Here is a 23447-nt window from a genome sequence, read left to right on the forward strand (position 1 = left end):
GCTATGTGTGATCGAGTGGATTGGTGGTTGTCCCATAGTGTGATTTGTTGATGGTAGTAACGGTATCCAAGCAGATTGTAGTAGTGGTCAATGCTATCAGTAGATCAGGGTTGACAACGATCATGATTGTCATGCTCGGATGTATATTTGATGAAAATCAGTGAAAAATTAGCATAGGTGAGATAGCATGATTGGTCTCAGTCGTGTAGTTATATCAGTTGCATGGTGGGTTGTATATAGACACCTTGACAATTACTTCTCCTCAGTCATTGCTAACAATTTATTCCATAGTTTCTCTCTATTCTCCCGGGCAGATGGCCATACACTAGGATTCTTGACTTTAATTCTATGATCCCAAAACTTCCCTTCCCCAAGTTCCTTCCTTGCATCTGGATGCACCAAAATCTGACGAGTCACATAGATTAAAATCTGTTGACAAATCGGCAAAAGAGATCAGAACTTACTCACATATACTGGTATATTCGCATATTCATCGGGTGTGCTACCCATCATCAGAAGTCCTAAACCTGCAATATAGCTTAAAGGAAATGGGAAAAGGTGTATGTCGAATAGTTCAGTCTTGACTAGACCAGGATGCAGATGATAAAAGGTATATTGTGGATAACGGGCGTTGAATTCCTAAGCGGTACACTCACCTCAGCTTAACTTCAAACAAGTTAAGTTCCTTGCCATCATTTGACGAATGGAAATTGTCAAGCGATCCATCATCAACATCATCAACAGCACACTCACCAAAATCACGCTATCTAAAACTGTACTATCCCTTCTTGACTGATCGATAGTCAGTAAAGGTTTTGATCTTCCGTTCTCAGCAACCTTCTTTTAAACTCAAGTCATCTAGATCAAGAGGATATGATATTCCAGGATTGGCGATGAACATGACTTTTGCATTGGGATTCAGCAGTTCATTATTGATGATTAGGTGAGTCAGAAGAAATCGTGAGATGGCTTGGATCGTGAATTCTTTACCTTCCCTATTCTGCGATCAGCTTATGGTCCGTCCTCTGGAGATTGAATCACAAGTGTACATACCCATCTTCGTTGATATTGACGGTACCCGTAGGTGGTCCGTTTTGGCACATCACCTATCGGAAATGAAGATAGACTCTTTATTGGTGAATATTTATGACGTTTGATCAAAAGATTTCTCACCACATAATCCAACTTATCATTGCCAAGCAATGATTTCAAACTTTCCAAAGCAGCTTTAATACCTCTCACATAGCTGTTCACTCTGTATAAGCTAAAGGAGCCAAGGTGTATAATGGAGTATACGCACGATATATCACCTTTAATGAAGCTTCCTTCAAATCCCTTGGTAGCAGTATCCCTCATCCTATCAAGAACGTCTCCAGCGCGCTTCTCATCTCGACCTAAGATAATGACTCTCGAACAACCAATTGCAGCTAATTTTCGAGCTACAGCAGATCCTATACCGGTCGTACCACCAACTACAAGAGCTGTTAATCCTGATGATATCCTGGTGCTTTGCAAAGCGACTTTAGGATTCGGGGTCATGTTGGGCGATTCATAAGTGATCAGGTCTGCTCATCATCTGCATAAATGCAAAACACAGCTAGCTAATTTAGATATACATCTTGACTTCTTCATTGATTCTTGTAAACGTAGATTAGATGCGGGTTAGACATGACCGTTGACAGTTTTAAGATTACGGCAGAGTGATCGAAGTTGAGTCTCAAGCATTCCGGGTTACGACCTCGTCGAATGTTGACGTCTATGATGGACTTGATATTCAGAACATGCATGGCTTCGACAAAACGAATAAAAAGAGCTCAAAGGGATGAACAATGCTTGTATTGAAATCAGAGACAGTGAACGAAGAACAGAGAAATGATAGAAGGTGGAGGTAGATCCGATAACGATAATGACGTCGATAATGATGAGACCATTATAAGCGATCGCGAATAACAGTATATCGCATAGCAATCTACATCAATGTCCTCATGTAAAAATCATTTCCAACACATGTAGCCTTTCATGCTCTTAGCTACAGCTACATCAATTGAAAAACTCATCTCGAGAAGGATATTTCGAAAAATGTCTTCATCAACTTCCATTCCCGAGTTGACAAATGTCTTGGGTAAAAGCAAATCACCCTATTTATTACAACACAAAGACAATCCGGTAGCTGTGAGGGAGCTTCTTTTCATATAACAGCACAAGTTGAAGACATTGTTGACGGCATTCCGACTTTACGTAGTGGCAAGAGTTTACCCCTTCGACCATTCAAATAGCTAAGAAATTGGACAAACCTATCTTCCTTTCTTCAGGTTATTCAGCATGTCATTGGTGCCATGTCTTAGCACATGAATCATTTGAAGATGAGGAAGTAGCAGAAACTATGAATAAGTATTTCGTAAATATAAAAGTTGATAGAGAGGAAAGACCGGATGTCGACAGAGTATATATGACTTATTTACAGGTAAGCTGGCTTTCTTCCTTACGATTACCAAACTTCAACTTGAAATGAAATATCGTAGTTAATGAAGGGCTTTTAGGCCACTTCAGGGGGCGGAGGATGGCCCATGTCAATATGTGAGGAAAAAGGAATTCTGGTTCAGAATGATGAGCTCATTGCATTAAATATATAGTTATGACACCCAACCTGGAACCTTTTTTCGCGGGTAAGCAATCTCGAGACAGCTTATCATGTCTTTTCACGAAGTTCGTGAAGTAAAGGATCGCCATAGCTAACAACTGTACTGTATATTCAGGAACATACTTTCCGAAAGTTCGATTCAAGTCGCTCCTGATGAGAATAGCTGAATTATGGGAAGAAGATAAAGAGCAATGTTTGGCTATGGGTAAAGGTGCGATCGAGTCAATGAAAGACATGAGCGGTAGTGTGAGTCTAGAGGTCGATATTTGTCGCTTTTCCTTCTTGCTCATCATCTGTCATGCATATGTATTGTAGAGTACTGACTTCTTCTTCTCAGTCGGCTAGAATACCTGGAACACTTGATGAGATCTTATCAACCTGTCCTTCGACTAAGATTTATTCTCAACTACTGAAACTTTGCGATACGCGATATGGAGGATTTACACAAGGTGGAAGTCGATCGAGTGGACCAAAATTTCCAAGTTGTTCAATGACTCTTGAGCCTCTAGCTAGATTAGCTTCTTACTCAATTTCAGATCAAGTTGATAATGAAAAAGCTAGAGAAATGGCTATCAAGATGATTAGAGGAATTTGGAAAGGTGGTATACACGATTGGATTGGAGGAGGTGTTGCTCGTTATAGTGTGGACGCTAAATGGATAGTACCTCATTTTGAGAAAATGCTGTAAGTCAGCTCAATTCAATCCCACGGTGTGATCTCACTAAGAGGAAACGATAAATTAATTGGGCGGCTGACCTCATCCAATAGGTATGATCAGGCTCAGCTGGTAATAGGAGCACTTGATTTCGCATTGTTGTCAAATCCCAGTGAAGCGGAAGATAACACTCACCGTGAAAGACTACAGGAAGACAGAGAATTATGTTTTGATTTAGCTGCTGATATATTGAAATATACTTTGAGGGATTTAAAATCACCTGACGGTGGATTCTGGTCTGCTGAGGATGCTGATTCACCTCCTAGCAAGGGAGCTAAAAAGTCCGGTAAGAATGGCCATTTATCTATCTTGGGATCGAGCTGATGTGCCTTACAGAGGGAGCATTCTATATTTGGGATGCAAGGGAACTAGACGAAGTACTTGCAGAAGACTCCGATCTAGTGAAGGAGTTTTTCGGAGTGAAGGATGATGGTAATGTTGAACTGCAACACGACATGCATGGGGAGATGAAAGGCAAGGTACGTCGGTCGCATCACGACTCGTCCACTCAGCGAAATGACGAGCTACCTTTGCAGAATATACTGTATCAAGCCAAAGGATACGATGAAGTCGCTCGCCAGTTTGGACGGACAGCGGATGACGTTCGGGACGTTGTGAAGAACTCCATAGTTCGATTAAAAGCTCGTAGGGACCAGAGAGAAAGGCCAGGGCTGGACGATAAAGTGAGTCAACCTTTGCATAACCAGTGTTTGGTTCTTAGGCCGATTTGACCAACTGCTTATCCACCAGATCCTCACATCATGGAATGGTCTCATGGTCAGTCTTGACGACTTGTAATCTGTATGTACTGCGATTGACACCGGTTGTAGCTTTCCACACTATCGCAAGCTGCTTCAACATTGCCTGAAACCTACCCGATCAAGTCTAAATGCCTTCCAGCCGCCGAGGCGATAGTATCTTTCATCAAAGACCGAATGTGGGACGAAAGCAAGCGCGAACTTGCTAGAAGTTGGAGAGAAGGGAAAGGTCCAATAGGTCAAACAGATGACTATGCTTTCCTGATTAGGGGTAAGTTGTGGCTACCGTGCATGTGGGAGGATGGGTTGGCTGACCCACTTGGCAGGTCTACTAGACCTGTACGAGTCATCTGGTAAAGAAGAATATGCGTTATGGGCAATTGAACTACAAGAACACCAGGATGAGCTCTTCTGGGACGAGACAGGAGACGGATATTTCGCTAGTGCTTCCGATGAACACGTTCTGGTAAGAATGAAGGATGCCCAAGTGAGTGTATCATCAGATCATCGAATGACATCATTGAGTACTGACAAGGATCTATAGGATGCCGCTGAACCATCAGCAACTTCTGTCACTTTGCATAATCTCTCTCGACTATCTCTGATTCACAGTAACGAATATGAGAAGTACGAGAAGAAAGCTGAAGATACATATTTGTCTATCGGAGAAGAGTTGAAGCAGATGCCAAGGGCATTCGGGTATAGTGCATGCGGTTTGATGGATATCGAAAAAGGGTATAGAGAGGTTTGTGCGGCGTCGTCGATCAGAAACCTCTATCCTAGCTGACAAGGTTACAACACAGGTGATCATTATTGGTTCACCTTCCGATAACAAAACAACTCAACTGCTCCAGGTTATCCGGTCAACATATTCACCTAATCAAGTCATCATACAAATTGATCCTTCTAATCCTCCTTACGGATTAGGGAAATTGAACGATGTAGTCAAGTCATTAGTAGACAACATAGAAGCTGGTAAAGAGGATGAAGTAAGTTTGAGGATTTGCGAGAACGGGTCTTGTGGATTGCCTGTAAAAGACCTTGAGGAGGCGAAGAAATTGCTTGGCGTCGAGTGAAGTCGGTGAACGGCACATACGGCCGAGACATGAGATCTATCTATATCGTTTGATCTAGCATATACCGTAAAAGGGTTTGTATCGGTATCGGTATGGTTCGGTTTGTATCTGGTGACAATCTTTCAAAAGGTTGCGGTACATGGCTAAAACTGTATGAGAGCAAGCGCCGTATTCCGTTTATGTGGTGGATTAAGGGGGCCACACATCCCGAAAATAGATGGTAATTATGACCGATATCGGTTGAATCCGGACTATTGCATAAAATGTTACATGATAAAAGCATAAAAAACCCTGCGGTAACGAGAAAAGGGGGAAATCAGCCTCAGTAGTTTTATAAACTATAAACGTGTGGATGTCAAGGTACGGATAATTACCTCACTCGGAACATTCCTCCCAAAATACTATTTACACACGTCATTTTTATTATATTACTACTAGTTATAGTCTCATTACGCGTGGGAAATACTACTTATTAGTACTTAGGGAGAAGCATCCGTGTCCTCCCGTAGCATACTATATATATATATATAAACTATCCCATCTCATCCTATTCCTCTTCCATTCTCATCTTAGATAAACACTTATTCTCACTATAGGTCATACTGTGAAAGTAAAATCCCAGTCGACTGTTCATCATGTCGACAACCGATTCCCTCTCCCCCTTCGGCACAGCTCGTTCAACTGTACAAGGAAAACCCTTGTCAGCTGAAGAGTTAAGAAAGACAGATGCTTATATGAGAGCATCTCTCTATCTATGTCTCGGTATGCTCTACTTGCAAAAGAATCCTTTACTCAAAGAACCCCTCAAGAAAGAACATCTTAAATCTAGATTATTAGGTCATTGGGGTTCAGATTCAGGTCAGATCTTTACGTATATCCATTTCAATAGGTTAATCAAAAAGTATGGATTGAATGGATTGTTCGTTTCCGGACCAGGTGAGTTTGTAGATCTGTAGAGTGAAGTCATCGTAATCGACAATCGCGAGCGAGCGAGCGAGCGATGAGAGCTGAAGTCACTGCTTCTGCCAGGTCACGGAGCTCCTGCTGTCCTGTCTCAATCATACCTCGAAGGAGTATACTCCGAAGTCTACCCAAACATCACTGAGGATGAAGAAGGACTTCGACTTTTCTTCAAACAATTCTCTTTCCCTGGAGGAATCGGTTCTCACGCTACCCCTGAAACACCAGGATCCCTACATGAAGGTGGAGAATTAGGTTATTCAATTTCCCACGCTTTCGGTACTGTATTCGATACTCCCGATCTCATCACTGTTACAATGGTCGGAGATGGTGAGAGTGAAACTGGTCCTTTGGCTACCTCTTGGCATTCGACAAAATTCTTGAACCCTATCACAGATGGTGCGGTATTGCCAATCTTACATCTGAATGGGTAAGTCCATGTTATATCTCAGATATATACGCAAGTCCTGCGGGCCGCTTACCCACCGTGACCTCAGATACAAGATCAACAACCCCACTGTCCTTGCGCGTATCTCTCACGAAGAGCTTGAAGCCCTTTTCATCGGTTACGGATGGAAGCCTTACTTTGTGGAAGGATCCGACCTGGAATCAATGCACCAAGCTATGGCCTCTACCCTCGAACAAGCTGTTCTCGAGATCAAACAATATCAGAAGCAAGCTAGAGATAGCGGCAAAGCCTTCCGACCCAGATGGCCTATGGTTATTCTTAGATCACCTAAAGGTTGGACCGCTCCTAGGGATGTCAGCGGACATCACCTTGAAGGCTATTGGAGAGCTCATCAAATCCCTCTTCCCGATGTTGCTTCTAGCACTGAACACCTTGCTTTGCTCGAATCCTGGATGCGGTCTTACAAGCCTGATGAGCTGTTCGTAGATGGTAAACTCATTCCAGAACTTAGAAGCCTTGCACCTGAGGGAATCTCCAGAATGTCTGCCAACCCTGTCGCCAATGGTGGTTTAGTCAGAAAAGCCCTGAGACTACCAGACTTCAAGAAATACGCCCTTCAAGTCAGTCCTGGTGTCACCAACGCCCCAAGTATGAGCAACATGGCTATATGGCTGAGAGACGTCATGGCTGCCAATCTAACTAACTTCAGACTGTTCGGTCCCGATGAAACCGAGTCCAACAAACTTGGTGCCGTATATGAAGCTGGTAAGAAGGTATGGATGGGTGATTACCTCCCTGAAGACAGCGATGGAGGCAACCTCGCTCACGCAGGTAGGGTGATGGAGATTCTTTCCGAGCATACTGTAGAAGGCTGGTTAGAAGGATACGTCTTATCTGGTCGACACGGTCTTCTCAACTCTTACGAGCCTTTCATTCACATCATCGATTCTATGGTTAATCAACACTGTAAATGGATTGAGAAGTGTCTTGAAGTCGAATGGCGGACCAAGGTCTCTTCGCTCAACATCCTGCTCACTGCGACCGTATGGCGACAAGATCATAACGGTTTCACCCATCAAGACCCTGGTTTCCTTGACGTAGTGGCCAACAAATCACCAGAAGTCGTTCGAATCTACCTTCCACCCGACGGAAACACCCTGCTTTCGGTCATGAACCACTGTCTTGACAGCAAGAACTACGTCAATGTCATCGTAGCTGACAAACAAGATCACTTGCAATACCTAAACATGGAAGAAGCTGTTGCTCATTGTACCAAAGGTTTAGGCATTTGGGAATGGGCTTCGACCTTCCCTGATGAGGAACCTGACGTGGTCATGGCTTCGTGTGGTGATGTCCCTACCATGGAATCGCTCGCTGCTGTAGCTTTACTCCGACAATACTTGCCTGAGTTGAAGATTCGATTTGTCAACGTGGTAGATTTGTTCAAGCTCATCTCAAATATCGATCACCCTCACGGTCTCACCGATAAAGAGTTCAGAGCCATCTTCACCGATGACAAGCCCATCATCTTCAACTTCCACTCTTACCCATGGCTTGTTCACCGACTTACCTACAAGAGACCAGGTCACAACAACATCCATGTCAGAGGATACAAGGAGAAAGGTAACATCGATACCCCACTTGAACTTGCTATTCGAAACGAGACTGATCGATTCTCTCTCGCTATGGATGCCATTGATCGACTCCCCAACCTTAAAAACAAAGGAAGCAATACAAGAGAGAAATTGCTCAATGAGCAGATCTCAGCTAGAACTAAAGCCTTCGAGAACGGTATCGACCCCGAAAAATACAGAAACTGGAGATGGGAATTTGGCCCAAAGACTGAAGGTGTTCTCGATCAAGTCCAAAACAAGTTGGGCCTTGGTCAAGGTGATCAACCTCCTGCTGCCGTTGTAGGTACTTCGGAGTAATAGTACCGGTATATAGTATATGAACATTATGATTATTCGATGCGAAAGAAGCGAAAGCATAAAGTCTGGTATTTTGTAGATATGGTTTATACATGCAACAGATACGTGATACTTTGCGAAGCAGCTTGAGACGAACCATCCAACCTCAATCGCAACTCTGATCCCGACCTTGAGAGTTGAAAGCCAACGATGATAATAATGTCGCAATAAGTCGCCGAAGGGTCGGCCAACTAAGCGGTCAAATTCATTAATCGTAGAAATCAAAAAGAATAATAGTCTTGCGTTTATATTTTATTGATTTTTCTTTATCATCTATACATACACAGTGTTGTCAATTAGTGATCTTGCGTACCTATTGCAGAATGAATCCTTCTTCTCGGCTGTATCATCAAGCAGCAGCGAAAATCAAATTATCACCATCTCTTAAAGCGCTAGTCAATTCACCTTCAGCATTACCTTCTCCTATTCCAGCACCATCGATATCAGTTACATCGAAACTCTTTGATACTATACGTTCGAAAGCTCCTTCAGATTTATCTAAGAAAGCTTGGTTAACAGTAGGAACTGCAGCTTTGTTGACTGTGAATTCGCCTGAAGCTATCTGTCAATTGTGGGATTATGCCGGGAAAAATAAAGAAGATGCTAGAATTATGAGAGAAGTTGGGTTAAAATGTATATCCTTTAACGGAGTAAGTCTTGAATATGACTCTATAGGTCAGACCGAAAAGGCTTATAATGCGTAGATACCGAGAACTATCAATGGGCTGGGAGCATTGAGATCGCATCTACCAGAAGACGTCAAACAAGCTTTGACGACAAAGTCTTATCGGTGAGTTATCCACTATACTACCATGGTACTCAATCCTTCCACATCACGATATCCTTCTATGCGCTCTTCCGAATCAGCTGGTTCTGCATGCGATGAGTCCTCAGAAGTTTCCTCCTCACAGGTTCTCGGCCGAGAAGTAGTCTTGACTTAACCTTAATGCCTCCCATAGTCAGCCAGACGAATCCAACATCTCCCGTATAACGTCCCAGAGTCGTGCGTTATGGGATGCAATTTATACACCACATCATGAGAAGCTTCTCGACAAATTATCAGCATCACATCCTGATCTACCCGTACACATTCTGAATTCGCATTACGGTGCTCTCCTCTCTGACCCACCGAATCTTCCTTCTCCACGTATAGGTCGAGTACTCACCTCAGTCATCGCTATAACTTGTCTTCGAGCCCAAAGAGGTGTAGGACCCCAACTCACCAGTCATGTCTTTGGTTTGATGAAAGCTGGAATAGAGGAAGGTGCTACACAGGAAGTACAGGGTGGTGAATGGTTATGCAGCGATGAAGGTGCTACATGGATCATAGAGAGTACCGATCGAGTCAGTGAGATAATTACGGGCGGAAAAGTGACATTTGGTGGCCCATCAGGACAATAAGGATATGATCATAGTAGGTTGTACAAATCTCGATTGTAGTAAGAATGTATAACGCAAACGCAGAAAGGAGGATTGAGCCTCCGAAAAACAACTAATCGAGATGAGATGGTATATGATATTGACTATTAGATCTAACTTATTCCTGTTCAGGCAAAACAACATCTGCCCTTTCATTCCTTACTATCCTTCCGAAGATCACTCTCAAATCTTGCCGTGACTCGATCAAGGGCCACTGATTTAACAATCAGCTAAAATAGCCTAAACCAATAAAATGCATAATGACCACAACTCACAAAGATAATGGCTAAAGTGCTGACGAACACAAAAGTCGCTGCTGCTACACATTGTAATGTCAAGAGACCTTTGGAGTAAACCACACCGGTACCAGCAAGTGGAGCGGGAATCAAGACGACTAAGCGATATGTTAGCTAAAGTCATTAAGCATATTGCGGTTTACTTACGAATGACAAGTAAGAATGCTGCGGTGATGAGTCGGAATCGATTTTGAGATTTCTCTAATTTGATGACCCCCTCCGCGTAGTCCGCATCAGCAGCAGCACTTCTACCTGATCCTTCGACTTTAGCCAAAGCAGGCTCATGGTCAATCGAGGAAGGTGTTTCAGCGTGTCCATCCTTTTCACCAGTGGTTTGAGATGATTCACGTGGTTTATGGCCGGAACCAATAGCCCTCGTGAGTTCGAAGTCGAATGAAGCGGGTCTGATCAATGATATACCGATCGATAAGATTGCGCCAGCGCCAAGAGCAGATAAAGATCCAGTCAAGATGACTTTACTGGCTGTTAAAGTTGTTGTATTGATGGTACCTTGTAATTTCACCGCAGACACTAGCCATCCAATAAATCCTACAATCAGACCACCTAAAACACCTGCTATAGCTCCTGATTTATTCAACTTGGTCCAACACATCAATAGACCAATTGGGAAAACACTTCCAGAAGTACAAACAGCCATGAAGTAGAACAAAAAGTTGAGATCTAGACCGATATGAGCAAAAACAGTGTTTATTCCGGCTAAGAAGATTGCCCAACCGATGACTACAGCATGATTGACATTCATCATTTGTGAGTTGGTCGCTTGCTTGTTGAAGTATTCTCTGTAAATATCATAAGATGCGATAGTTGATACAGCTACATATTGAGCTGATAATGCCGATGTAGTAGCCATAAACGCAATGATGGTGTACATTGCTGGACCGGCTTTACCCAGAATGGCCACTGAAGCGTAAGGTCCGGCGAGACCTGCACCAATTTCAGCGAGACTTAATGGGTTCGGGTAAGTTGGGAAAGCTGGACTCGATTCTAGTGCTCGTGCTGCTAAACCCATTGAAGAACCGATACCAAAGGCCACAGAGAAGAAGAAGCATCCAGCAAAGATGAAGCCTTTGCTTGTTCCTGCAGGTCGAGAAGCGATACTTCGTTGCCAGTACGATCTACATATTCACATTAGCCTTGTCTCATGAAATTCTCTTCGCTTGACTCACTGATCACAGAATGACAAGCCGAAGAACGATGTAGCCGCAGTGACAGCGTAGTCTATTGGTCATAGTGAGCCAGACCTCAAGGGGGCTTGGACCGAAGGACTCACACATTCCTCCGTCGCTTCTGAATGACAGATAAGAACCATGAGCATTTCCTACAGCCGGAGAAGCCTGGAGTTTCATTAGAACAAAGCACCATATGACTGAGAGTATGAAACTCACATCGGAAGCAGCCAGCAACAGATCATAGAGCTTTCCAGGTGATCCTATTACATCACCTCGGGTGTATGTAGCCAGTACCAATACCAAGAGACAGGTGAAGAGGATACAACAGTGTAAGTAGTCGGCTACAAAGGTAGCCCGCAATCCACCGGTGAGGACTGAGAGAAGGGAGATCAGTGACATTAAAGCAGGTGCCAGGAAGAACACCTACCATAGGCTACAATGACGAGCGGAAGAAGCCATATACCAGCGTACTCGTTGATTCCGGTCATACCGGTAATCACACCAGCGCCACCAATCAGAATTTCACTACCAACGACAAAATTCGCTACAATAGCTGCAAACATATATGCGAGATGACCTAGAACGCCAAATCGGACTTTTGCAACTTGTAGAAAGCTGGCACGATCGTCAGTCACGATGATATTGGTCAAAACTGAAGCACACTTACGTGGAAGCACCACCGGCGTTGACCTTGACCTTTGACGATATGAAAGCGAATGCAGCGATTTCTGGCAGGCATTGTCAGCTTGACATACAATCCTTTGACTCTACAGCGTTACCTACCAACGAAACCACCCATACCGAACCACCACGGAACGGACACACCATACAAGTATGTGAGTGTACCTGTTTGGAGGAAGACAGCTGCCCATACCCAGGCGGAAGTGATGCCTACGGAAAGCATTCCTGTTTTGACAGATCGAGAGGCTGAAGAAAACTCTTCAATTCGCGAAGGATCGAATGCGGTGTATCGTCGTTGTACCCAAGTTAAGCCATTCATCATAATTGCAAAGAATGCGCCACCGGCTAGGACTAGTGAAAATGGTTAATTTGCCACCCTCCCAGTTGGATACCTAGTCAACTTACTGGTAGCATATCCTGCGCTTTGAGGTAGGAGCGACATTTCGATCGGTTATCAGTCGTAGATCAGGTCCCGCAGATGAGAATTTGAACAAGACATCGGGTCCAAACCAATGACTTTATATGCTTATTCACTTCGGACATACTTTATTGTTGACAAGAATACAGCCTCGGAAGACCGAATGTTTCTCACTAAGCATACTTCAAATTCTGGTAATGCGGCAAACCGAGTAAGGGAATTTTCAGGCAATTGGCGTATGATTGCGTTTTTGAGTGAGCTGCGATAACGTGATGATATCTCTCCTGGAAAAGTTAAATGGAATTTGATTTTTCCGGCAAAATGCAACGAATGGCGTCATCAAAACAAAAACTTGAAATAATCCATGAGATTTTTGGTTTTTTGCCTTCTATACCTCGCTCTTCCGATCTTCACGGTCAACCTTTGTCTAGCTTCTCGCTTGACGATGCAAACTTCTGAGAGCATCACGCAATGGCACATACCTTCATACTCCTACTCGAAGAAGCAATTACTGCATCATAAGGCAAAGTTGTCAAAGCCACGCGAACGTAACCTATTTTGACATATACTCAGAACCCTACCGGGTGATGAATATCGGTCATTTAGATCAAATCAGCTTCAACTCAATGATCATTGTCGCCTATATTGAATTGTATCCAAGCCGGCCACCATGAGTGTTAGTCAGAAAGAGAAGGCTGTAGATCCAGTCGATATCAGGTGGAAGATGGCAGTAGCGTGTGATGTGTGTAGGAGGAGGAAGGTAAGATAAAGTCGGTTTTTACCATAACTTAGCTGAAGTACTTATCAGGTACGATGCGATGGTGAAAGACCTTGTTCAAGATGTAAGAAAGGGAATAGAGATTGCACTTTCTCGCTTCCGTAAGTCTTTATAGCCCTCAAGAACTATGATATTCTGACAATACTCGTAGTCGTCACATCGCTCGTAAAGCACAACATCATAGGTTCGTCAATGATAGTCTATACAATCTTGTCTGATATACCTTGGCATTATAAAGTAGCTCCTCTAAAAGAAGCAGGTCCACTTCTTCGCCTACCCAAGACATTCCTTCACCCAAAAGGCCATCTCTACGACATACATCATCATCCTCTCATGGCCGAAGAGACTCTCCAATCCACGAATCCGTGAGTACTTACATGTCAAGTCACGCTAATACTGGTAGACCTCTACTCAGCCGACGAAAGATCATCTCCTGCTCATCGACCCAGACGATCAGATCGTCTATTCCGGACCCTCTTCTGGCATGCCGCTTTTCGCTCGCCTTGGTCTACTTAGAACAGTGGAAGTATCAGAAAGCGAACAGGACAGTAGTCAATTCGCCTCGCACTCGTCTTCTGCGTTCGGGATCACCAGCGCTGTCTCCGCGTCAAGGGATTATTTTGATATGTGTCTGCAGAGATGTCCACAGGAACTCATGAATAGTCTGATAGGCCATCATCTAAGCACTCGTGAGCATTTTCTCTTACTATGCTTGTGCCATGCCAGGGATACTGTGCTGTATAGAGATATTTTAGCTAATGCAGCTGCAGCTGTATTCTTCCCACTCTTACACGCTCCTTCATTTCTTTCAGTGAGTAAACCCAACAAGTATCACAAACTCTTGCATGTATGCTCATCGACACCCAGGAATTTATCGCTGTGACCGAACGTCGCCTGAAATGTACCCCTCAATACGGGGCAATGCTCATGAGTATACTGGCCGTCACTGCGAGATTGGTAGAAGGGGGACGAGGACTGGTCCCTGCAGCAGAAAGGGCAGGGGAAACCTATTACGAATTCGCTCAGGACTTGCTGAGGGTTAGTAAGAATAAGCTGGACATTCGTCATATCTTAGCGCTGTATCGTGAGTTGTATACAGTCTTTGCATCACAAGCAGTCTCAAAGGTGATCTGTGACTGACTCGAACCCGCTCTTGTAGACCTCGCTCTATTTGCCGAAGGCCGCAACGCATCGGCAGGTAAATCTATCCAACATTCTCCAGTTACCTATTGCTGATCTCTCGCAGGTGTAGCTTCTAGCTTTGTTGCCGAAGCAATCGGCCTTGCCTTCGCCACCGGCTTACATAGGAGTACCGACGACTTCCGTATGGACCCAGTCACAATGCAAATACGCACTCGTCTCTTTTGGTCGCTCTATTCACTCGACATTGCGTTAGCATATTCTCAAGGAAGACCAGCCTTGATCAGGCTCTCGGAATGCAGTATTGAGCTGCCGGCGGTAGTTGATAATGGCATGATCACCAAGACAGAGATACTACCTCAACCGGAAGATAATCCCCCGGTGATCATGGCTGGAGCAGTCAAGTTGATAGAGATATACATAGTGCTTGAGCAGGTCAGTCCATTGGGATCGTACATGTCGAATTGGTTTGACTCCTCACATAGGTTCTCTCTGCTATTAATGCACCATTCATCACTATATCACAACGTTTTAATCTAAGCGATCCACCTCGTCGTCGCAGTGAAAAATTAGCTAGAGCGCAGATATGTCTTGATGAGGTCAGTTTGCCTGTATTGACGTTCTCGTCTCAGCTGACAGAAGCGTACAGATCGAGCAAAGTCTACCGCCATACCTCGTTCGATCATCGCTTCCTTCCGACACCTCGCTCAACCTCATCTTCTTGCAATCCTCACGATTAAGATCGACTTTGCTCTTCGTCCGCACTCTAATAGCTCGACAGGCCCTGATCGACGAATTCGAAGGAAGTGCAGGACCTTCCAGCGACCCTATCGAGAGCACTCTGGCTGCTTGTCACCTGTCAGTCGATATCGTCAAGACATATTCTCGCCTACGACACTTCGGCTTCCTACAGTATTGTAGCTTCACCGCTGTATCACACCTCACTGCTGCAAGTCATACACTCATCGCGTGTATGATTCGTAGTTCCAATTTGGCTTTCGAACATCGACCGGATCTGCTCTCAGCCATCGATATGCTCATTCTTTTTTCCGCTCGATTCCCTTGCTCTAAAACGGTCGCTCAGCTCCTGATAGAATTGTCCAGAGGTTTGGACTTGAATTCTGGAGATAGCAGCGGCGCTTCCAATGAAGCTTTGGCGATACGAGTACTCGCTCGTAAAATGGCTGTGTCTCCGGCTGGCGAGCTGGGACCCATGAATAGTGACCGAGCGGAACTCCCGCCAGCATCGTTACGCATACAACGGTCCACGCCTGAACAATTCGACTATGAATGGCTTGTTCGCGCAGCAACCGCAGGCACCCCGCCGGCGATCTTCCAGAACGATTCACGATTACTGCCATCACTAGCAGAAGCTGTGGGAGACAGCGGTCTGAATGGCTTGTCCAAACAAGGTACTCCAAGAAGTATACCTGATCTGCATCTGCCATGGAATAGTCAGGGTGAGGAACTACCGCCAGATTGGGGCGACAACTTCTCGTTCTTGAACGACGGACTATTCGGCTCGCTGTGAAGTAGAGTAGAGATCATGCATTTGTAACCGTTAGTCAATGAGTGCGCGAATATGTTTCTTCCATTCTGGCCAGGCGCCCCATCGGCCTTCAGAATCCACCTCTTCAGTACCACCTTCGCCTATCAATTTGAGTAAACCTTCGGCGTACTCGAATCTGCCGATGATGGTCAGTGGTAGGACTCTCCACAGATGTGAAATCATACTTACTCTCCTGGATGTCCTAGAATCAGTACCGAGTGAGAATCGTTATCCTCGTCAGAATGAGGAATGAGATCGAGCGGTGTTCCTGTCCAATACGCTGCAACGACTCTAGCCTGCATTTCTGAGAACGGCCATGGTATCGCTTCTGCGTGCAGTAACAAGAAAGCCAGCGTAGGGTCCGGTAGGTAAAATAGTTGATGGGAATCGAGGTTGTGAACACCTTTCTAAAGTCAGCGATGAATTGATCGGATCAACTTACGATGTCCCCCTTCTAAACTTGCTTCTGTTATGAAGTCCGCCGGAGGCAGGGGCACCCCTTTCGGCACTTGAGGATATCTGACCAAAGGTGCTTGGCTGAAAGGGGCATCTGTTTCCTTGAAGAATTCAAATCTAGCTACAAATGAGGTCGCAAAAATGATGATCTGTGTAGGTTAGCATATATCGATAGCAGATGCACTCACATCCACGTCGTCAATAACTTCATCCAAAACAGTCACAATCCGACCTGTCTGCGAATCTTCTGAAGGCGGATGCACAATCTTCATCGGAGACAGGTTGTTGATGTGAGCTGGCCATCCTTTCTCATGCTCCGTGTCGTACCTCAGCTTGCTTCGGAATGATCGATATATTTTCTTTGCTTGACTAGGTGAATTAGTGACCTTTAACATGCCAAGTTCGCGGACGATATCGGCACCTGGATGAACGGTTAGCTGAATGGTTGTTGAAGCACGCATTGTACAACTGACTTGATGGTCCTCCTCCGACAACCATGACAGTCTATTCTGAAGTCTTAGCATATAGCCTTTTACAAGTCTCCGTACCCACCTTTCCCGCAAAAGCCTCAGGTGTTCTGTACCATCTCGAATGAATGATTTCCCCTTTCCAGCTCCATAGCCCATTTATGTATGGTATAAATGGTCTTGAGTCAGTCCCGTTCGCTACTACGATATGGTCGAATTCTTCTTCGAAGACCGTTCCGATATCTGGAGATTTACTGGTGTAAGAAGGAGTCCATTCCACAAGCCATCGTTTTACAGAAGAATGACCCTCCGGAGTATGTCTAACTCTAGTAACAACCCTATTTAGCTGTATATAGTCGGCATATCTCTTTGCATGCTTCAATTGATATTGATAAATCGTCTTGTAGTTTGGGTATTCGACAGTGCCGTTGGGATACGGATGAGATCGATACGGCATGATATCCTATTTGAGTAGATCAATACCTGGCGCGATACCTTTACACTCACCCTTGGAGTGTTTGCAGTAACTCCCGCATACATTGGTGTCGGAGCCGGAGCGGGTTTACCCTGCCGTTCTAGCTCGCTCAGCGCTATCGCATGACCCAATTTGTCGAAAGAGATAGTGCAAGGAGGCGGGTTGGGATCGAAATTCCTGTCACCGATCATGAATATCCAAATGAGCCAGCAGAAGAACTAACTCACCATAAGCCGCCTATTGAATCTCTGGCCTCGTAAGCCACAACATCGAAACCTTTCCGAAGGAACTGCTCAATCGCGCCTAGACCGCTAAGACCGGTCAGCTCGTTAGTGTGTGTCTACTACTCACGCTGGTCCACAACCTATTATCAGGACGGAAGGCTTCACTGCGATAGTCATTATGCTGGCTGCTATCATTGGCACTTCACAATTATATAATATCTATTGAGATATCTTAAGGTGATATACTGTATGTCAACGAATCTGGCAAAATGGAAAGGCGAACTGACGCGGTCATCCGCGATGGTGCAATGTCGGCGTTCCGAGATGCTACCTTGTTTCGCCATTCTAGCGTGATTTTTCGCCATGACGAGTCCTTATTGCATACTCAATGCGTGATTAATTCTCGGTAGGCCGAGCAAGTCTTAGCATACAAATTGTCCGGATCAAGCAGGAGTCGAATTCGAACGAGAAGCCAACAAAGCGAAACAATCAGGTGGGAACAAAAAGAAATCCTGTATCATACTGTACCATAAAGTCCGACATCAAACAACATGTCGAGATTGCTCATCAGTCCAACAGATCCAGTCATCACACACCCAGATACTATCGTTCTCGATGCTTCATGGCTATATGAACCGGATCCACCCTCTCGAGATGCCTACAAAGAATTTCTTGCTGGTCCTCGGTTTCCTCGTGCGAGATTCTGGTCACTAGATGATGTCTCCGAGCCACATCCCCAAGGATTCGCATTGATGTTACCGTCACCCGAACGCTTCGCCAAATTCGCTGGAGATCATGGTATCCAGAAGGATTCGCATGTCGTCATTTACGATAGCGAAGGAATCTTCTCTGCGCCCAGAACAGCTTGGACATTCAAGGTGAGTCACGTGTACTGCGAATTTGTACGCGTTGACCACTCTGTAGGTATACGGGCATGAGAAGGTCTCAGTGATTGATGGCGGTTTACCTCGAGCGAAAGCAGAGGGTGTTGAGCTGGAGGTTGGGCCTCCAATAGAGTACAAAGTGAGTCACCCTTCTTGTGAGCTTAGCTGATTGGCAGAAAACGGACTACCCGGTGCCTTCGAAGACTCCAAGGACGGTCGTAGGTGAGTCCAAAGGTCTTTGATAACTTTTGTTCTGACACTCGTTACAGAGTACGACGAAATTGCCAAGATTGCATCGAGATCAACACCTCTTGCGGAAGATACGGTCTTGATTGATGCTCGTCCAGCTTCCTCGTACGAGGCTGGCCATATTCCGACTTCTCTCTTATTCGATTTTCCGTCCGCTCTCCTGAAGGACCCATCTGGGTACACCCACGTTCGAGATTTCGAAGACCTCAAAAGCTTTTTGGAACAGAAAGTGGGGATTGATGTCGCTCGAAAGGTACTCTCTGGGCAGGTTGACGTAATCAATAGTGAGTCTGAAATCCGTTCTGAGTCCTCTGACAGTTCTTAGCTTGCGGAGGTGGTCTTTCAGCTGCGATAAACTGGCTCCAATTGCAATCTTTGGGGATTAGCTCCAGGCTATACGACGAGGTGAGTTGCAGCGCAACAAAGAGACAGCATGGTGCTTACAACGATTCCAGTCCTGGGGCGGTTACTCAGCTCGTCCGGATACTGTGCGCGTGGTTGGGCGGAACCCTTTGTAGTGTTGAAGATTCAGCTTTATGGGCGTTCAGATACTCATCATATGCACAAGCATATACACATGCATAAACACATGCAATATCCTGACTAGTCTGTATCTACAGTCTGCGCTTCCCATATTCTAGTAATTGACCTTTTCCCGTCCCTTTCCTCGACAGCTACGATAGTCGTTGCACTTTGCTTCAATATCGTATTATCGCTCTTCCCGCTTGTCTCGTATCTTGTGTATTGTGCGACCACGCCAGTCGTCCCCTCTGTATTGGTGGTAACGATGTTGAGGTCTCGTATTTCGAGTACTTTGGCACTGAAAGCGGGACGGAATTGGGTGTTTATGAGATTGATGAAAGACTCAGTAGTCAAGTCATTGCCATTCATACTGCAGAATCAATGAGCGAGAGTATTGTGCAGCGATCTGACTTACTTGATGACCGCGTCTGGACTAAGCTCGCTAGCTAGGACGGACGAAGCTACTACATCGTCATCTTGAAAGAGTGTTCGGGTGAAGAAAGCGTCCACAAATTCTGCAACAGAAGGCTTTGGCATGATGACAAGTTATCGCTGATATCGGTTGCGGTATTAAGGGGTGATCGAAGTCTCTTCAAGTATATATACGCATCGTGGAGCGTCTGGTGTAAAATTCTCAATGCTGCGGAATTTCGGAAGACCGACGATCAGCGAGATCACGCAATATGACATCGCGGTGGTTTTGGGTCAAGACGGCAAGGCTTATCGATGGATTTCGCAGTGGTAGAAGCTGGGGTTGCATGAAGCCAGGGATATTGATCACACTCGAACTACGGAGAATCTAGTATGGTATGAATGACTGATGACTGAATACCAGCCAGTATTCATGTTGAATGTTGAATACGGTCTGAGTAGTTCAAGCACGTGACATTCCTTCGGATTGCACATGCTTTATGTCAACATTCTTCAATGTGAAAATTCTGTTTTTACACACCTTATCGCTTTGATCCACAAATCCCATGGATGACATAGACGACTCATACAAGCCCAAATTCACTCGGAGCAGGACAGGTGAGCAGCTTACAGTGTCATCATACTTGCCCCAGATTTGGGCTGACACGTTGCTGCATAGGGTGCTTAAGGTGTCGCAAGGGTAAACACAAGTGAGTGAGACCCTTCTGGTAACGGCTGGGGCTACAATTGACTCATGATGAAGGTGTGACGAGGAACAACCAATCTGCAGGAGATGTAGGAATGTATCCAAGGAGGTGAGCCGGCACTCCAGGTGTGAATCGCCTCCCTTCTGAGCGGACACTCACACTTCCTTGCAGTGTGTCTACCCACCCCCACCCGTTCCCAAATCGACCGTCCGCGCTACCAAGAAGAGAAGAATAAGGCGAGAGCAGGAAGATGTGGAGGAGATAGTACGGCGTGATGATGACCGGATTGATGATGGTGCTATAAGCTTGAATCGTAGTGGAAGCTCGGATGGCATGCTGCCATTTTTCTTGACTCCAAGTGATTACTTAACATTGTCCTTTCCGGATGCCCAGGAGAGAGATCTGGTGAGTTGCATCTCAAGTCTAAATCTGCATATGCAATGCTGATCGGCTACAGATGAGGCATCTTCTTCGCTTTGGTGAGTTTCGCCATTGTTTCGAGCGTTTCGCGATTAATCGCTTTTATAGGCAACGTCGTGATGTACTCCGTCCCCGTTCAGAACGAACCCATTCAATTCCTTCATCTCGCTCGGTGTCTTCAACATTCTCGTGGCTTCTCACTTGAGTCAGACGCTTTGCTGCTCTCCCTCATTTCCATCGCAGCCGGTCACAAATCATCCCTGATCGCACAACAGGAGAAGAAGTACTCCGATAAATATCCTGCAATCCGTTGGGATGTGCTGGCGGAAACAAATAGCCAGACTGAATCACACCAAATCTCGAGCGCATCACAATCAGCTCAGCGATTAATTAGCGATCACTTCTCGACCACCTCTCTGAGTATATGCCAGACCGCTGTGGCGTTCAGAGAAAGTGGGAATGGGTTAACGGCGGAAATGTCGAATCTTCTCTTAACGAGTGCTTTAGCGATAATTATCGCTCAATGCCTCAATGCTGGAACGATGTGGAAGCAAGCATTCGAAACTGCTTGCGATCTCATAGATCTGCGTGGTGGACCATCGCACATGTTGGAGCAGGCAATGTTGATTTCACAAGCGGAGGTGGTGCGGATTCGTTTGTTACTAGAAAACTTCGTGGTAGTGGATGTCTGTCAATGCCTGGCTACGGGATCGGCGCCAAGGTTGATGAAAGAACCGTTCGCTTCGTGGTGGTGAGTCCTGTTTACCAAATACATTGTTTTTGCAGAAGTCGCTAATCGCCCGGTAGGTATGACTACGTCACCAATGATGCTGACACCGTTCATAATTCATACGGTGTTGACAGGGCGGTGGTCGAAGTCGTGAGCAATTTCGAGATGTTATTGCATCAAACTGATGGCTGATCGTTATAATCAGGCCAATCGTGTGAACATGCTCGTTCATGAAAGTTCCATCCTCGGTTCAGTCTTGGACGAGGGATATCTAGATACGCATAATCAAAAAATACAGAATGTATTACAAGAGCTCTACATTTGGGAGACTAGTTTTTCGCAGCAAGTAGGCAGGAATCTAAGGGTTGTATACGGGAATCGGGTTATGGTCAACATGTTAAAGGTGAGTGGATATAAAATGTCATGACCATCGGACGTAGCATCAACAACCCTCATCTAGGTCGTTGTGTACGTCGACCTGCTCAAGAAGCGGCACGCAGATTGCGAAGTACAGGAATCTGCTTGGGCCGCTTTAACAGCCTTCGAAGAGGGAAAGCAGCTGGATCACGGGGTAGGGCTGCTATTGGCGGCAATTATAACTGGTGAGTCGGGTACGCATCTGCCAACAAGTGACTTCGCTGATCGTACTGTTCAACTCAGGGTCCGTCTTGCAGGATGAGGAGAAGAGAGCACAGGCTAGAGGCGTTATCACTAGATTACGTGCTACAGCGGATTATGCCTATGATGTGGATGAAGCAGCGGCCATGTTGGACAAGGTGAGGATTCATCGCACTCCCACAACAATGAGCTGACCCGAGAGCAGGTCTACCGTCTGCGTGATGAGGGTATGGTGGACCCATCGTGGAGGGTGGTTACGAACTCAGGTCTGCTGGTGTTTTAGGTGACTGTAGACCTCATAATTACAGTGTTGTATGCCGTTGTATACTAGTATGTTACGCTCGATACGAAACATGGATCAGATCACTTTCATGAGATGTGATTGCAGAATTGCTGAATACTTCTGGCGTACATGCCTTCTTCTGTCTATCACACCGGATGGGTCGAATACATTATGGCGCGAAGTCTATAAATACCCAACCCGTGGCATGGACACTTAGATGAAGATCATGACGACATCACGAGATTATGCCGTAGCCCCTTCTGAAAGTTAATGTGCCGTAAATATAATCTTCAACACAAACTGCAAAGTCGCAGACAAGGTGTCTTCACGGTATCGTATTGGACGACATTGATGTCAAAAGTGCAAACATGGATTCTCCACTTCGTTAAACAGGAGCGACTGTGGGGTATGCTCCCAGTACTCATACTCATTAAGATGATGACTTCGAACAACGTGTTATGAAATTCACCGAAAGTATTCATAACAAGACTCTCGCGCGTCATACCACGTGGTACCACGCGTTGTAGTGCAAGATATGATAAGGATCGGGTAAAGCACGTGGTTAGCTAAGTACTGGTTAGGATCTAGAACGCTTCTAGTCTTTGACGCGTCAAGTACCACGTGATGGATTTAGCCGTACTTATTGTTAGAGGGACTTAGTTAATTATAGGATTAAGAGTTACTTTAGACAAGCTCGTACATAGCATAGCTCTAGATACCATAGTTATAGATATACCTAGTTCACTCATATACTACCTACCCAATCCCCTTCCCGTCCACTCATGCATGAATAATACCAATCTCAGTCCAAGTAACGATAAATCCAAGTAACGACAAATCCAAGTAACGATAAATTCCCAATCTGTCCACTATCTAGTACGAAGATCCCTCTTAGCTAGATAGGTACCCAAAGTTAGAACGGATTAGAGAACCCGGATAGTTATCCTTCTATCAAACTCTAAAGCTCTAAGGAACTCTATTCCTTGTGCTACAGCGTCTAT

General features: G+C 45.2%; 10 protein-coding genes across 10 annotated transcripts; 6 read left to right on the top strand and 4 right to left on the bottom strand.

The window, feature by feature from the left end:
- Window positions 1–252: 252 nt before the first annotated feature.
- Window positions 253–1539, bottom strand: I206_107323 (uncharacterized protein; the record flags this gene model as incomplete). The annotated part of the gene is made up of 7 exons (XM_019156857.1): window positions 253–405; window positions 469–639; window positions 754–840; window positions 905–995; window positions 1054–1106; window positions 1174–1246; window positions 1301–1539. The coding sequence occupies 7 exons, from the start codon at window positions 1537–1539 to the stop codon at window positions 253–255; spliced, it is 867 nt and encodes a 288-aa protein (XP_019009575.1).
- Window positions 1540–2079: 540 nt separating this feature from the next.
- I206_107324 (uncharacterized protein) lies at window positions 2080–5190 on the top strand (the record flags this gene model as incomplete). The annotated part of the gene is made up of 14 exons (XM_070203495.1): window positions 2080–2172; window positions 2243–2464; window positions 2541–2577; window positions 2634–2666; window positions 2757–2887; window positions 2979–3325; window positions 3410–3642; window positions 3693–3835; window positions 3893–4039; window positions 4107–4133; window positions 4187–4385; window positions 4441–4601; window positions 4659–4859; window positions 4918–5190. 14 exons carry the CDS (start codon window positions 2080–2082, stop codon window positions 5188–5190), a joined length of 2247 nt encoding a protein of 748 aa, XP_070059596.1.
- Window positions 5191–5825: 635 nt separating this feature from the next.
- On the top strand, window positions 5826–8490 carry I206_107325 (uncharacterized protein; the record flags this gene model as incomplete). Its single annotated transcript, XM_019156855.1, has 3 exons — window positions 5826–6126; window positions 6220–6580; window positions 6648–8490. The coding sequence occupies 3 exons, from the start codon at window positions 5826–5828 to the stop codon at window positions 8488–8490; spliced, it is 2505 nt and encodes an 834-aa protein (XP_019009573.1).
- Window positions 8491–8852: 362 nt separating this feature from the next.
- On the top strand, window positions 8853–9930 carry I206_107326 (uncharacterized protein; the record flags this gene model as incomplete). Its single annotated transcript, XM_019156854.1, has 3 exons — window positions 8853–9179; window positions 9234–9319; window positions 9489–9930. The coding sequence occupies 3 exons, from the start codon at window positions 8853–8855 to the stop codon at window positions 9928–9930; spliced, it is 855 nt and encodes a 284-aa protein (XP_019009572.1).
- Window positions 9931–10066: 136 nt separating this feature from the next.
- Window positions 10067–12557, bottom strand: I206_107327 (uncharacterized protein; the record flags this gene model as incomplete). The annotated part of the gene is made up of 10 exons (XM_019156853.1): window positions 10067–10162; window positions 10224–10342; window positions 10392–11380; window positions 11432–11483; window positions 11536–11599; window positions 11651–11808; window positions 11862–12049; window positions 12102–12162; window positions 12218–12466; window positions 12521–12557. The coding sequence occupies 10 exons, from the start codon at window positions 12555–12557 to the stop codon at window positions 10067–10069; spliced, it is 2013 nt and encodes a 670-aa protein (XP_019009571.1).
- Window positions 12558–13203: 646 nt separating this feature from the next.
- I206_107328 (uncharacterized protein) lies at window positions 13204–15982 on the top strand (the record flags this gene model as incomplete). Its single annotated transcript, XM_019156852.1, has 11 exons — window positions 13204–13293; window positions 13342–13412; window positions 13463–13495; window positions 13553–13676; window positions 13727–14000; window positions 14082–14122; window positions 14179–14395; window positions 14471–14509; window positions 14558–14886; window positions 14937–15050; window positions 15101–15982. 11 exons carry the CDS (start codon window positions 13204–13206, stop codon window positions 15980–15982), a joined length of 2214 nt encoding a protein of 737 aa, XP_019009570.1.
- A 30-nt stretch (window positions 15983–16012) lies between these two features.
- On the bottom strand, window positions 16013–17799 carry I206_107329 (uncharacterized protein; the record flags this gene model as incomplete). The annotated part of the gene is made up of 8 exons (XM_070203496.1): window positions 16013–16136; window positions 16190–16407; window positions 16645–16877; window positions 16930–16960; window positions 17009–17386; window positions 17431–17575; window positions 17626–17701; window positions 17763–17799. 8 exons carry the CDS (start codon window positions 17797–17799, stop codon window positions 16013–16015), a joined length of 1242 nt encoding a protein of 413 aa, XP_070059597.1.
- A 374-nt stretch (window positions 17800–18173) lies between these two features.
- On the top strand, window positions 18174–19273 carry I206_107330 (uncharacterized protein; the record flags this gene model as incomplete). The annotated part of the gene is made up of 6 exons (XM_070203497.1): window positions 18174–18500; window positions 18547–18645; window positions 18710–18728; window positions 18776–19039; window positions 19102–19160; window positions 19211–19273. The coding sequence occupies 6 exons, from the start codon at window positions 18174–18176 to the stop codon at window positions 19271–19273; spliced, it is 831 nt and encodes a 276-aa protein (XP_070059598.1).
- An 85-nt stretch (window positions 19274–19358) lies between these two features.
- I206_107331 (uncharacterized protein) lies at window positions 19359–19814 on the bottom strand (the record flags this gene model as incomplete). The annotated part of the gene is made up of 2 exons (XM_019156849.1): window positions 19359–19647; window positions 19693–19814. 2 exons carry the CDS (start codon window positions 19812–19814, stop codon window positions 19359–19361), a joined length of 411 nt encoding a protein of 136 aa, XP_019009567.1.
- A 440-nt stretch (window positions 19815–20254) lies between these two features.
- Window positions 20255–22446, top strand: I206_107332 (uncharacterized protein; the record flags this gene model as incomplete). Its single annotated transcript, XM_019156848.1, has 11 exons — window positions 20255–20306; window positions 20368–20398; window positions 20452–20503; window positions 20567–20800; window positions 20853–20874; window positions 20924–21566; window positions 21623–21695; window positions 21751–21948; window positions 22006–22147; window positions 22206–22321; window positions 22369–22446. 11 exons carry the CDS (start codon window positions 20255–20257, stop codon window positions 22444–22446), a joined length of 1641 nt encoding a protein of 546 aa, XP_019009566.1.
- Between the last annotated feature and the right edge of the window lie 1001 nt (window positions 22447–23447).

Source organism: Kwoniella pini, chromosome 10 (genome assembly GCF_000512605.2).
Source record: "Kwoniella pini CBS 10737 chromosome 10, complete sequence".
NCBI classification, from domain to species: Eukaryota; Fungi; Basidiomycota; class Tremellomycetes; order Tremellales; family Cryptococcaceae; genus Kwoniella; species Kwoniella pini.